The sequence below is a fragment of the Alosa sapidissima genome, chromosome 11, assembly GCF_018492685.1.
Source record: "Alosa sapidissima isolate fAloSap1 chromosome 11, fAloSap1.pri, whole genome shotgun sequence".
Lineage (NCBI taxonomy): Eukaryota > Metazoa > Chordata > Actinopteri > Clupeiformes > Clupeidae > Alosa > Alosa sapidissima.
The window spans coordinates 15403015-15417216 of NC_055967.1; the positions used below are offsets into that span (position 1 = coordinate 15403015).

At 47.1% G+C, this 14202-nt stretch overlaps 1 protein-coding gene across 5 annotated transcripts in view; it reads left to right on the top strand.

Moving 5' to 3' along the window:
- The window catches only part of itpr2 (inositol 1,4,5-trisphosphate receptor, type 2), an 86392-nt gene that overhangs the window by 20354 nt on the left and 51836 nt on the right, over positions 1 to 14202 (top strand). For 2 of the 5 annotated variants that reach the window (XM_042111339.1, XM_042111342.1), the window contains 22 exons: positions 319 to 491; positions 1165 to 1284; positions 1387 to 1569; positions 1898 to 2149; positions 2596 to 2743; positions 3028 to 3175; positions 3895 to 4082; positions 4297 to 4420; positions 4540 to 4597; positions 4967 to 5132; positions 5592 to 5759; positions 6047 to 6136; positions 6688 to 6813; positions 7550 to 7672; positions 7850 to 8050; positions 8424 to 8675; positions 8903 to 9028; positions 9980 to 10171; positions 10575 to 10695; positions 11218 to 11399; positions 12254 to 12396; positions 12960 to 13101. In XM_042111339.1, the coding sequence (XP_041967273.1) occupies positions 319 to 491; positions 1165 to 1284; positions 1387 to 1569; positions 1898 to 2149; positions 2596 to 2743; positions 3028 to 3175; positions 3895 to 4082; positions 4297 to 4420; positions 4540 to 4597; positions 4967 to 5132; positions 5592 to 5759; positions 6047 to 6136; positions 6688 to 6813; positions 7550 to 7672; positions 7850 to 8050; positions 8424 to 8675; positions 8903 to 9028; positions 9980 to 10171; positions 10575 to 10695; positions 11218 to 11399; positions 12254 to 12396; positions 12960 to 13101 (3426 nt within the window). The remainder of the gene's footprint in view (positions 1 to 318; positions 492 to 1164; positions 1285 to 1386; positions 1570 to 1897; positions 2150 to 2595; positions 2744 to 3027; positions 3176 to 3894; positions 4083 to 4296; positions 4421 to 4539; positions 4598 to 4966; positions 5133 to 5591; positions 5760 to 6046; positions 6137 to 6687; positions 6814 to 7549; positions 7673 to 7849; positions 8051 to 8423; positions 8676 to 8902; positions 9029 to 9979; positions 10172 to 10574; positions 10696 to 11217; positions 11400 to 12253; positions 12397 to 12959; positions 13102 to 14202) is intronic. The other 3 variants (XM_042111340.1, XM_042111341.1, XM_042111343.1) reach the window with 3 other exon arrangements.

The following is a 14202-nucleotide window of genomic DNA, read 5'->3' on the forward strand; positions in this document are numbered from 1 at the left end:
CACTCTTTTTCTTGCCACACCCATACTAACTTATGCATTTGTACTGTACACTCATATGTGCACGAACACCCCCCTGCCAAACTCTGGTGGAGACTCTGCTACAATGATTTGAGGCTTTGATACTGCAGGAACCTGCACACACCCAGACACGTAGACACATGCACATGTACTGTACAGAGAGCTTGCACCCTGGAGCTTACTTTCAGTTGTTCCGCAACTGAAGACCATTGACTGCCTAGAGAAGGTGCCCTATCTCCATAGGCAATGCCAGTGCCCAGAGCACACTGCTCCTCTAACTCTTTCCTGTGTCCCCTGCAGGAATACATCGCTAAGAACTTCTCCATCATGCAGTCCCAGATCGGCTACGAGATCTTGGCCGAGGACACAATCACCGCCCTGCTGCACAACAACCGCAAGCTGCTGGAGAAGCACATCACCGCCAAGGAGATCGAGACCTTTGTCAACCTGCTGAGACGCAACCGTGAGCCTAGGTATGAGGGGGTGACCCCCGCGCCACCCCACCCTACCCCACCCCACCAGCACTCACCCACCCCTACAAAACACCAGGACTCCCTCAGCCCCGTGCTCCTTTTTTACTGCTGCAACACCTTTCCCTTTTCCCATCCTGAGTGGAAATGCACAAATATATTTTCGAGGACACTGAAGTCCAAGATGTGGAAAGCATGAAGATCCTAAATATAGTGGGAGAGCAGGTCATCATTGTCCTGTGAGCACGGCACAGCTGGTTTCTATATTCTCAGAATGCCATAGACTGTGCATGAAGAGGATGATGAAGATTCATCATCATCCTTAAGCACGTCTACCTCTCTAACCCTAGCTGAACTCTACCCCTCAAAACCCAGCCAGATTTTGAATGTTCACTCCATTACCACAAACCATCAAAAAGCATAAGTGGGAAATGTAATGACATTTTCATTAGCGTAGGCCTGCTGGAGGAGATGGCAGACTGTTTTTTAGTGGTGGCAAATTGCTGGTGCCCTAAGAAAAATGAAGCAATTTACTCTGATGCAGTGGAACATGATGTTTTGCTTTTGCGAGATAAGTGTGGTCTACTCAAGTTTGATGTCAAAATGGGTTCACTAGAATGATTTGGTGTGTGTGTATGTCTGTGTGTGTATGTCTGTGTGTGTTGTGCCTTCTCAGGTTCCTGGATTACTTGTCGGATCTGTGTGTGTCCAACAAGACGGCCATCCCAGTCACTCAGGAGCTTATCTGCAAGTTCGTGCTCAACCCCACCAATGCGGACATCCTCATTCAGACCAAGTAAGCTCAGAGTCCATTTGTACATGTAGCCCTACAAACATGTGTGTTACAGTTAGCTATTGCTGCAACATATATGTTCTCAAAAGTGTGTGTGTGTGTCAGACTGATCCCACACACAGAGACTTCTCTGGAGTCCTCTCTCATGCATGACGAGGGTGATGATGAGGAGGTGTGGCTCTACTGGATTGACGCCAACAAGGAGCCCCATGGCAAGTCCATCCGCCACCTCGCCCAGGACGCCAAGGGCAACCACAAGCTGGACATGGACGTGGTCACCTATTACAGGTGCGCCTGTGCTTCCCCTTGAGATTCCCTCAACAACAGACATCCATATCCTACATTCACCCTGACTGTTAGCCACATTTGGTTTATCCAAAATGCAATCACCAGTATGGCCCTTTTTACACAAAACCTTTCACATTTGCATTCTCTTTTGGTTTATTGTCTTTTGCTCTCCATTTTTCATTGCCTCTTTCCTCTCCTCTCACCTCTTGTCTTTTTCCTCTCCTCTCCTTCTCACCTTCTCTCCTCTCCTCTCTTCCTCTCTCCTCTCCTCTCTTCTCTTCCTCTCTCCTCTCCTCTCCTCTCTTCTCTTCCTCTCTCCTCTCCTCAGGTATCAGTTGAATCTCTTTGCTAAGATGTGTCTGGACCGCCAATACTTGGCCATCAACCAGATCAGTAGCCAGCTGCCGGTGGAGCTGATCCTGCGCAGCATGTTCGACGACTGCCTGCCCTACAACCTGCGCGCCTCCTTCTGCCGCCTCATGCTGCACATGCACGTGGACCGCGACCCCCAGGAGGCCGTGGTGCCGGTGCGCTACGCCCGCCTCTGGACCGAGATCCCCTCCAAGACCACCATCCACGAGTGAGTGGCCCCAGGGGAGTGATCTGAGAAATAGTGGGCAGTGCAGGGTGCACTCACTGTAGCACTGCAGCTTATATGAAACCTCCAAAAAAATGTATCATGTGAACATAAAGTCTTATTGTCTTAATCGTACACAACATGAACATGGGCCAGTGGTACAGCTAGAGCAAAGATCAGTAAGATATATAGACAGTATATACAAATATAGAGAAATGCTGACTCTTGATGTGCTATGCTGTGCAAAAACGGTCAAATTCAACTGGCCTTTTATTTGATGTTAATAATGAGGAATCATGCGATCACGTCAAATTAGGTTCCCTTCAGTCTTGTTTCTAGCCAGTTCTGCATGAAAAGTGTTTTTACGAGGTGGTGGAGCTCTGCTAGAGTGCTGCTGTTTTTAAGCACACTGAGTCTGAGCTGTGTGTGTGTGTGCGTGCTGCGTGCAGGTATGAGTACGAGTTCCGGGACATGTCTCGAGAGGAGATGAAGAGGAAGTTTGCGCCCACCATGGAGTTTGTGGAGGAGTACCTGAGAGACGTGGTCAGTCAGGCCTACCCGTTTGGAGACGAGGAGAAGAACGAGTTGACCCTGGAGGTGAGGCACATAATAGATCTTCATCTATAGATTTATATCTATATCAATAGATCTATTACACATACTGACCAAGAATTGTTTTTGTTACCATGCTAAATTCAGACAAAGGGCTGTTTTCCATGTATTGCTTTGGAAACCGATTGCTTATTGATGTACCGGTAAATTCTTTATTGATGTACATTCTATCTCTGTCCTGATGGTAGTAGTGTACAATAGTGCTATAGTAGTGCTCCACAGGGTTGCTCAGTAAAAGGTGTTCTAAGTGTCTCTCTGGCTTGTCTCAGGTGGTAAACTTGGCGCGGAACCTGGTCTACTTTGGCTTCTACAGCTTCAGTAAGCTGCTGAGCCTCACGCGCACCCTGCTGGCCATCCTGGACATTGTGCAGCCGCCCCTCACTTACCTGGCCAAACTCAACAAGAGCCCAGAGGGAGGTCAGACACTCTCTTACCACACACACACACACACACACACACACACACACACACACACACACACACACACTGCACTCAGCATGAAGGCTACATACAGTTTTACCATGTCATTATATTTCACCTTTAAAATGAAATTACCACTTTCTCCTCCCACCACACTTTGACCAGAACTAATGTCAGCACTCCTATCCTCTAGTAATAGTATTGACAGATGCAGTAGCAATTTTTAGCAAAGGTGCCTTCTGCATTGCAGCTTGAATGTCTTGCCAAATGAATAAATGTAATGAAATTATAGTAAGTTGCAGAGGCTGAAGACATGGTCAAGTACGAAGTGTTCTGCGTTGCGTCTAGCAGCATTTCTTTTGCCCTTCCAAGTTCTGTGTCATTCTCACAGGCTGAGTCATACTTAGAGCGCAGCTAACTGTTTTGGTCTGTGCTCAGACGGGAGCCAGTGGAATTTGCGCTTGCCGTGCCTACACGTCAGAATCTCTTAGCTGTTTTGACACCTCATTGCTAGTTGGAAACTTAAAAATGTGTGAATGTTAGAACCCAAATCTCAGGCAGTCTTTGCATTTACATTTGGATCCCACAGCCCTCAGCCATCTTGACAAGATTGTCCTTTTAAAATATCACCTGTATTATTTATTGATTGTGTGTGTGTGTGTGTGTGTGTGGTAATCTGCCGGTTGTGTATGTCCACGTGTCTGTTTGTGTGCTAGGGAACAATGTTCTGCGCACCATCCATGGGGTTGGGGAGATGATGAGCCAGATGGTTCTGCGGGGTTCCGTTCCACTCAGCCTGCCGGACTCCCCGCCGGCCTCGCGCCACGGAATGCCCCACCATATCCCAGACAATGAGGACGTCATGGTGATGGACACCAAGCTGAGGATAATCGAGATCCTCCAGGTGAGCGCCATCTGGTGGGAGAGCAGAGTCGTGCAGCTCGCCCTGCACTGACGGCACTCATCTTGCCACCTGTAGCCTGAAAGAGCATGTGATGTGTTAATGGACTTTTAACATGACAAATGCATCTGTTTGAGTCATTTGGCACATTGTTCTTATATGACTCATACTGTATTAATGTCAATGTGTTTTGTTTTGCACTGATGTCAATCTGAAGTTTATCCTGAGTGTGCGTCTGGACTATCGCATCACGTACTTGCTGTCCATCTATAAGAAAGAGTTTGGTGACCAGAGTATGACCGACAGCTCGATGTCTGTGTCAGATTACCTGCCCATATCAGGTAGGATATTTCACATTAACCATATGTATGTGCTTAATTAGTTACATAGTGTTATCTTGTAATCCAATTATTATTGAACCATGTTTCCATACATTACTTGAATCTCATCATCTTTGCAGTGTCAGAGCCAGATATTGATGAGATTGTTGCAAAAGCAGAGACGATGTTTGCTGGAAGGTAACTATAGTGTTAAATCACCATCAACAGAGACCTTGAACCTCTATATGTGTGTTTTTATTATTATTTGATTTGTGGGCTGTGCTGGTCTTCTCTTTTGAATTTGGGACAGTGTATAGAATAGTAGTTAGTATTGATCTGTATGCCTGTAATTAAGCTACTGTAAAAAGAGGAACAGTTACTCCAATGGCTAATGAGTTCTTTTATTGCTTAGTTCAAAATAATCCTACCAGTAGTAGCATTCTGAGGCAATTGATGGTCTAGCTTTGGCGCTGGATGTTTCAAGTCATTGAGGGAGCTGAGAGTGAGCTGTGGATGACTTGATCTCTACCTGAGCTGGTGGTGAGCTGTGTTTTAATCTCACTGCAGTAAAGAGAGGAGTGCGGTGGAGCTGGACGACGAGGGTGGCCGGACCTTCCTGAGGGTCCTCATCCACCTCATCATGCAGGACTACCCGCCTCTGGTGTCCGGATCCCTGCAGCTCATCTTCAAGCACTTCAGCCAGAGGGCAGAAGTCCTGCAGGCCTTCAGACAGGTGAGAGCCAGTCTGAGCCAGGTGCTACACTGCTCTGATCGCATCCAAACGTCTTTTATTTCAATTTCTTTCGGAGGCACCAGGATGTAAGCACAAAATTTAAAAGCAGCTTTTAACGACATGGACCTTTTTACCAAGGCTATCTCACTGTTTCATTGCAAAGATGCCAGTGCATGGCTCTCTCTAGCCTCACTGATGTTAAAGTGCCTAATTAGTGACTCACTCATTTTAGTCGCGTTCACCAAGGAACTGTCATACTGTACACCATAACCTTGTAAATTCAGAATCTGTGACTCATTTTCATTATGCTCTGTCAATCACTATTCCTTTCTATTGTGTGGCATTTTTTTCATCTAGATTTTCATCTGGCATTCATTGAGACTCCAGGCCAATATCAGGTCTTGTAGAGAGTTTTGCACATTTAACCGGGTGTTTGTGCCCTACACATGTGTCCTGTAGGTCCAGCTGCTGGTGTCCGAGCAGGACGTGGAGAACTATAAGCAGATCAAGACGGACCTGGACCAGCTCCGGCTGACAGTGGAGAAGTCCGAACTCTGGGTGGAGAAGAGCGGAGGCTACGGCAGCGAGGACCTGGGAGACAGCCAGAAGCAGGAGCAGAACATGGAGGTGCGCCCCCTGTTGGTTGATCCTATCAACTACAGTAATTTCCTGTGTATTAGCCGCATTGTGTATAAACCGCAGGACAGTGTTTTATGGAAGTTAAAAGAAAGAAAACCATATTAATACCATATTAACTGCCCCTGTGTTTTAACTTCATAGCTGGAGAAATTTAGCAAAATCAATAAATAATGTACAATGGCTAATAGTTGGGAAATACGCTACCAAATGATACTGTGTGTCAGAGAGCAGGAGCTCCTGATATAGTGCTGTGCTTGCTTGTGTTTGGGTGACAGGAGGCTGGTATCCTGAGCCCAGTGGATAGTGGGATCATAAAGCCACAGATTGACAGCAACAAAGCCAACAACTACAACATTGTAAAGGAGGTACGTACGCCACATCATTTCACTTTGCCATCCCAACTCCATCAATTTCTGCTGTCCATCTCTATTAAGTATAAGTATATAAGCATATATACTTTTTTGATCCCGTGAGGGAAATTTGATCTCTGCATTTAACCCAATTGGTGAATTAGTGAAACACAAACAGCACACAGTGAACACACAGTGAGGTGAAGCACACACTAATCCCGGCGCAGTGAGCTGCCTGCTACAACGGCGGCGCTCGGGGAGCAGTGAGGGGTTAGGTGCCTTGCTCAAGGGCACTTCAGCCGCAGCCCACTGGTCGGGGCTCGAACCGGCAACCCTCCGGTTACAAGTCCAGAGTGCTAACCAGTGGGCCACGGCTCTTTACGTTCTCTGAGATCCAGTCATTCAGCTTTTCACGACCAATTGTGCAATGACCTTCACCAAAAGATATTTTATCATCTATAAATGACTGTTTACAGTGATGTCAGTGCCTTTTGATCACCATAGCTCACTGATGCATCAGCAAGGCCCTATTTAGTTAAAGGTTGTTGATTTGTTTTTGCCTTTAGATCTTGATAAGGCTCAGCAAGTTGTGCTATCCTGCAAAGAAGAGTAAAGTTCAGCAACAAAGACTGCTGAAGAACATGGGAGCCCACACTGTAGTGCTGGACCTGCTGCAGATCCCCTATGAGAAGGTAATCAGAATATTACTGTCATTAATGTCAACAACAATAATAACAACAACAGCAACAAGTTCAATTTTTATAGCGCCTTTCACAAACCCAGCGCGCACAAAACACTATGAAAAAACAACAACGACAAAACACTAGGCCGTAAGGGGGGAGGAGGCGGAAGAGACATTCTGATGGAAAAGACTGTCAGTTCAAAGTCAGATTTAAAGCAAAGAGTATAGAAGTAACACTCTTTGTTTAAAGGGAGTTGGGCACCATGGCACTGCAGGCCCTGCCTCCCAGGTTAGTGAGTCTGATGGGAGGGACAATGAATAAGTGACCATTGGAGGAGCTAAAGGAGTGGGATGGGGGGGGGGGGGGGCATGGGGTCAGGAGTTCCCGGAGGCAGAGGGGAGGGGAACCTTCCATGGGCTTTGAAGGTGAACATGATGTGGGAGAGAACCCTAGCTGAAGAGTTTTGGGTGTATTGAAGTTTTTGGAGGAATTTAGTGGGGAGGCCAATGACGAGGGAATTGCAAAAATCAATACGGGACATGATGAAGGCACAGACTAGAGTGTGTGCGTCAGTATACATATAGTATAGTATACATACAGTATATCTATAGTAGATAGAAGGGTTGGCACACACACACACACACACACTGCACATCCAGAGATGGTCTTGCACGAGCTCTCGGTAGTGTATTGGGTTTCTCTGGAGCTTGCCTCATTGCGCAATGCTGCTGTGTTCTCTCCACAGAGCGATGAAAAGATGAATGAGATCATGCAGCTGGCCCACAGCTTCTTGCAGAGCTTCAGTCGAGACAACTCCCAGAACCAGACGCTGCTCCACAAGCACCTCAATCTCTTCCTCACACCAGGGGTACGCCTGCACGCAAACTCATTAAATAAGTCGTGAAAATCTATTGATCTAATAAGGAGAGCTTGCTGTGAATGCAGTCTCACTTCCTGTATTTGTTCCAGCAGTTGTAGATCACAGGATGGGGCCTGCCACCTGCCCGTGGTTTAATGGTCATTTCATGTTCCCTTTCGGTCTTAGCTCCTCGAGGCGAAGACGATGCGCTACATCTTCAGGAACAACTACCATCTGTGTAACGAGATCAGCGACCGCGTCGTGCACCACTTTGTCCACTGCATCGAGACGCACGGGCGCCATGTCCAGTACCTGCAGTTCCTCCAGACCATCGTCAAGGCTGATGGGAAATATGTGAAGAAGTGCCAGGACAAAGTTATGACTGAGGTGATTGCTGGAGAACAGAGACAAGTCAAAGAGGGCAGCAGTATTGTATCTGTGCATTTTTTAAACCTCTGTTAAATATTGCAAAATGTATGACCACGATTTTGAATTGTTGATATGAAGTTTGCCAAATGTTATATATTACTAAGGTAAATTATACTGTCCTTCTTTGCTAAATGTTATGATGCTGAAAATGTATATACATAAGTACATAATGTATATACATGCATATACATACACACACCTCCATATTTAGTACTTACTGGCTGGCTGTCAGGTTAGTCTTGTGTAGATGCCTTTGTATAGGGATTGGTCTGCAATTCATCCCGTGTGTGTGTGTGTGTGTATGTGTGTGTGTGTGTGTGTGTTTGTGTAGCTGGTGAATGGCGGTGAGGACGTGCTGGTGTTTTACAACGACCGCGCCTCGTTCCCGGTGCTGCTGCAGATGATGGGCTCGGAGCGGGAGCGCTCGGACGAGGGCGGAGCGCTGGCCTACCACAACACACTGGTGGAGCTGCTCGCCGCCTGCACCGAGGGCAAGAACGTCTACACCGAGCTCAAGTGCAACTCCCTTCTGCCGCTCGACGACATCGTCAACGTGGTCACCCATGACGACTGCATCCCAGAGGTAACCAAGAAGATGGTGAAATGCCAGTTATGGAAAACCAAGTCAAAACTATTTCACAAAACCTTTTGTGTCCCATGTATAGCTTGTTACAGCTTGTAATAGTAGGTATATATAGGATATGTCATATTATGTTGTGATTTAGTACATTTACAACTGGGACTGGTTTAGCAAGACATTGGCTCTTATTAATGCATAATGTTTTGTTTGTCCATTTTGGGCCTCCATAGGTGAAAATTGCCTATGTGAACTTTGTGAATCACTGCTACGTGGACACTGAGGTGGAGATGAAAGAGATCTACACCAGCCACCACATCTGGAAGCTCTTTGAGAACTTCCTGGTGGACATGGCCCTGGTGAGCCCCTCACTGTTCCCTTCACACCTTCCTTCCTCCACAGTAACGCTCACAGCATGCATGCAGCGTCTAAGCAACATAACATGCTAGCACTTCCTTCATCCTAATATAATAATGGCTGGTTACATGCTAATAGGTTTCATTTACCAACCCACTTCTCTGAAGAAAAATGTGGCACTGTCAAACTCAAAAAAAAAAAAAAAAAAAACCTAGCAAATTTGAAATGCTGAAATGCAGAAATGTTACTACCGTATTTTCCGGACTATAAGTCACACTTTTTTTTTTCATAGTTTGGCTGGTTCTGCAACTTATAGTCAGGTGTGACTTACATGTATACATGTTTTTAAATTTTAATTCATACTGACTGACATGAACCAAGGAGTAAAAATTATTAATCTACAATCGCAAGAGGGCGCTCACACACAGGGCTTGAGGAATGCAGAGCCGTATATAGAGATATTTTAAAATGCGCATCTTTTTTCTCTCGCTGTCGGAGGTAGCCTTCCGAGCATTTGCTCTGCTGCCGGCTTGTGCCTCTACTTCGCCCAAAATGCTTGATTGCATCAGCATCAGCGTTCAGTGAATCTTTTGTAAATTGCTTTACAATTGCTGTTGGGCCCTCCACGTTCTTTTTTATTAACATTTCCGGTAGAATTCTCAATCTTTTTGCCATCTATGTGTCCAGTTACATAGTCTCTGTCTGTCCTTGGTCTTGGATTTTGTGAAATAAATTTGTAAATAAATGCGACTTATAGTCCAGTGCGACCCTCAGTTTTCCCTCTTCATTACACATTTTTTGACTAATGTGACTTATACTCCGGAGCGACTTATAGTCCGCAAAATACGATAGTGACTTTAGCATGTGTACTAGCATGTAGCATTGTGGCATTGGCATGGCTGCCCCACCTGTCTGTTACATGGACGCCTCCCCTCCGTGTCTGCTTCCTGCAGTTTTGCAACAGCGCCACAAACAGGAAGCTAGCTGAAAACGGGCCTGCACATATCCTGTTACAGGTGTGCAACAGTACCACGGACCGCAAGCACGCTGACCCCACGCTGGAGAAGTACGTCACCGAGACCGTCATGGCCATCATCAAGGGCTTCTTCGGCTCCCAGTTCTACGTCAACAGTTCCAACCTGCAGGTGTGTGATTGGCTGAGGGTAGGGCGAGGGTGGGGCACAGGGACGTTAGCGCTACTCTACCCCCTTATATGGTTCTAATGTTTCAACTCTTCACTCAGTCTATTTCTGTGGTCCTTCTGTTTCCCATCTCTCTCCTTGAGCCTCTTGGGTTTGTGTTTAACTTGTTTATTTATTATGTTGTGTCTGTGCTGGAGGCTGGCATATATTAATGTTTCTCCTGCTCTCTATAGGATATTCTTAAAAGAATTTGAATTAATGTAGTTGCTCTTTGAAAATACAATACAAAACAGATCCTGTAAATACAACCCGACCCTTCCTTTCTCCTTCATCCCTCGCTCCCTTGCTCTCCATCTCCCTCCCTCTCTCCCTCTCTCCCTCCCTCTCTCCCTCTCTTTCCTCACAGACACACCAGCCCATCTTCATTCAGCTGCTGCAGTCTGCCTTCAGGGTGTACAACTGCCCATGGCTCAACCCCGCCCAGAAAACCAACATTGAAGGCTGCATCAAGACCCTCGCTGACGTGGGTGCGTTCCATCCCGCTCAAACTCTCTCATGCACACCGCCTCCAACTGCCTCTCTTCAGCCAAACTTTCTGCATTAAGCCCCTTCATGTTACTTCAACTGGCCAAACTTTTTTGGCTGGAAAGGTGAAATCAAACATTTATGAGTGTTACTGCTGACCGACTGAAGCTGCACTGCTCTGTCCCATTACCTAATGATATAGGTGCACTATTTACACTTGACTAAGTAAGTAAGTACTATCCAAATGACAATGAATGGTGATGAATTAAATTCATATTTTAGAAGGGATAGTCTGAAGGTCTGTGTGACTGAAACGTAATGGACAGTGTGCGGGACTTCTTCAACAAGCATATTTTAGAAAAATTTGTTTGGAGTAGAGTAATGTCACGTACCTGGTCATGACTCACTCCCCACCTGGTCATGACCCTCTCTATTCCTCAGGTCCAGATTCAGAAGTATGAAACCAGGTTCTCTTCTTTTGTCACTGATTTTGTCAATTGTAACACTTTTCCGTGTCTTCCCAGCCAAGAACCGTGCCATTGCCATCCCAGTGGACCTGGACAGTCAGGTGAACACGCTGTCCCTGAAGACCCACACCAACATGGTGCAGCGGGCCGCTAAAGACTGGAGGCTGTCTGCCCGCGCCCGGCCCCGCAAGGAGCCCCTTGGCTCGCCCGACTACAAGAGCATCATCGAGAAGCTACAGGTACTGTCATATCCCATGTACTACATGCGTGTAAACCGTGTAACAGGATTTTTATACAAATTTAAAAAATAAAACTGTATTGACCGCACTTTATATCCCAAAAATGCATTTCTCACGGTTGCCGAATGAGGAAAAGAAATGCATTCTCAAGTATAGCCCTTATGTCCCTATGTATTAAACTCATAGCTGACGAAATTTGGCAAAATCAAGGTATGAACCTCAGTTAATAAGCAGGATATTACAGTATGTGAGCGACAGCGCCACCTAGCTGTTGCAGACAAAACTGTCACACCACACCAGCAGTCATCACCGTCATATCGTTACAGCAGCTAACTCCGTGGCATCACTGCAGTCAACACAGCTGTGTCTCCCACCCTCACTCCTCTTTGTCACAGCAAATGACGCTGTGCAGCTTTGGCTGGCGAGCTGCTAATTCCCACCAGCAGTGAGCTACACTGCAGCTCGCGTCAGAGAGATCATAAGTGTAGCAGCGGTGGAGAATGCTACTGTCCTGCACAAGAGCTCTTTGCAGCACGGCAGCAGGGCTATGTGGGTCTGAGAAGCTCTCTGCAGTGTGTGTGTGTGTGTGTGTGTGAGTGTGTTTATGAGTGTGTGTGGGTGAGTGTGTTTATAAGTGTGTGTGAGGCACTGTGTGCTGGAGTGATCTGAGTCCATGCCAGCAAATTGTATAGGAATGAATTTAACATACTGGTAGTACTCAATTATTAGTAGTCTATATTGCTGAATGTATGATATTGTTTGACCATTGAGGGCTGTCTCAACAGACTACAGAGTACTAATGTGGCATATGTGTCCATTTGTGTGTGTGTGTGTGTGTGTGTGCGCGCGCTCAGGGGGTTGTGTCGTGTCTGGAAGAGCAGTTCAGTCCGAAGGTGCAGGCTGAGTTCTCGGTGCTGGTGGATGTGCTGCACCGTCCAGAGATGCTCTTCCCAGAAGCGGCCAGACTGCGCTGCGAGAGCGGAGCCTTCATGTCCAAGTGAGATGCCCCCCCCAACCTCCTGTACCCCCCCCCCCCACCCCCACCCCACCCCTCCTCCTGTCTTCCCCACACACACACATACACACAGAGTGTGACCCTGCATGTCGTCTGGGCAAAATGTTTCCCTCTCCGGGGAAAACTAATACACTGACTAATGTCCTGAACACATGACATATGACATCCAAAATATATTTCAGATATTTTCTTGGTTTCCTATAAATAGACGATAATAGTCTCACGCTGGATATGATATTGTGTAACCTTATTGACGGTTAGGGTGACCTCACTGATGTCACTTCAATTTAACACTCTCATGCACTTATTTTTTTCTTGAGTCTCTCGCCCTTTTCAAATGAGTCATGCCAAGCTTAACAACATTTGGCCATGTGCATAAATGGTGTGATTGAATGAAAAGGTAGAAGTTGTTTATGAACTGTTGATTGAAGTTGATTGTCTGTTCAGGCACACATTTTGTATTTGTTTGTTTTTATCTGTGTGTGTGTGTGTGTGTGTGTGTGTCTGACCTCATCTGAACATCATGTCCTCCACTGCTCCACCAGGCTGATCAAGCACACCAAGAAGCTGATGGAGCAAGAGGAGAAGCTTTGCATCAAGATCTTGCAGACACTGCGCGCCATGCTGGACAAAAGGGAGAGCATGGAGGAGTCTGTGAGTGCAGTCTCGCCTCCGCTCACCTCTCCCGTACGTGCCTGTCCGTCTCTCTGTCTGTCTGTCTGTCTGTCTGTCTGTCTGTCTGTCTGTCTGCCTGTCTGCCCGCCTGTGTTGCATAACCTATTCTGAAAGCAGCGAGCGCGGCGACCGAGGCAGAGACAGAGGCAGCCCCTCTGGGTGAGGTGGCGTGCCGTGCCTGTTGGATGCGGCGTCTCCTGTGTCTCTCTCTGTTGCCACTCAAACGCTGCTGCTCCTGCGTGCCATCCTCGGCGACAGCAAGTCACGGAGGTCCAGCGGAATCCTGTTAAGTATTTAGACGGAGAAGTCTCTGATGACTCGTAGGGACGGGGGGGGGGCAGGAAGCACCTGCAGAGTGTGATGTCACCCTGGCTTGAGCCCGTGTGTGTGTGTGTGTGTGTGTGTGTGTGTGTGTGGTTGCTGTACCCCAAGTGGCCACTAGCTGCTGCCTGACTTGCGTCACTGTGGTTAAGAGGTAGGGAGGGGGTGGCATGGTGAGGCTGGACTGAACCTGTTGACCTGTCTGCAGTCTGACACCAGGGTGAGCAGGTGACAGGTTTTTAGGGGAGGGGTATAGATGGAGGGGTGCACAACTTCTCCACCCCCATAAACACACCATAAGCCCAGTCTCAGGGAGAGAGAGAAAAAGAGAGAGAGAGAGACCCAGACGGTGAATCAGTATTCACCGGACCGCTCGCCTCCATTACATAAGCCAGAGTCACATGAGGACACAGTGTGAGAGAGAAGAGGGGGATGAGAGAGAGAGAGAGAGCTGAAGAGAGAGAGAGAGCGAGCGGGAGAGAGAGAGGAGGAGGAGGCACCGAACAAACAAATCAATACTGCAGTGAGCTGAGTTCATCCTGGCTTTGTTCCATCCTGCTTGGAACCTGGACAGAGAGAGAGGGAGAGAGAGAGAGTGAGAGGGTGGGAAGGAGGGAGAGAGAGAAAGAAAGAAAGAGAGAGAGATAGAGGGAGGGAGAGAGAGAGAAGTGCAGACAAAGAACCAGGGGGAGAGGGAAGGTGAGAAACCCAGAGAGGGTGGAGAAAGAAGGGAGGAGGCAGAAAGAAGGAATGAGCAGGCTGAAGTGAATGGAGAGAAAAAGTGAGGAGTGG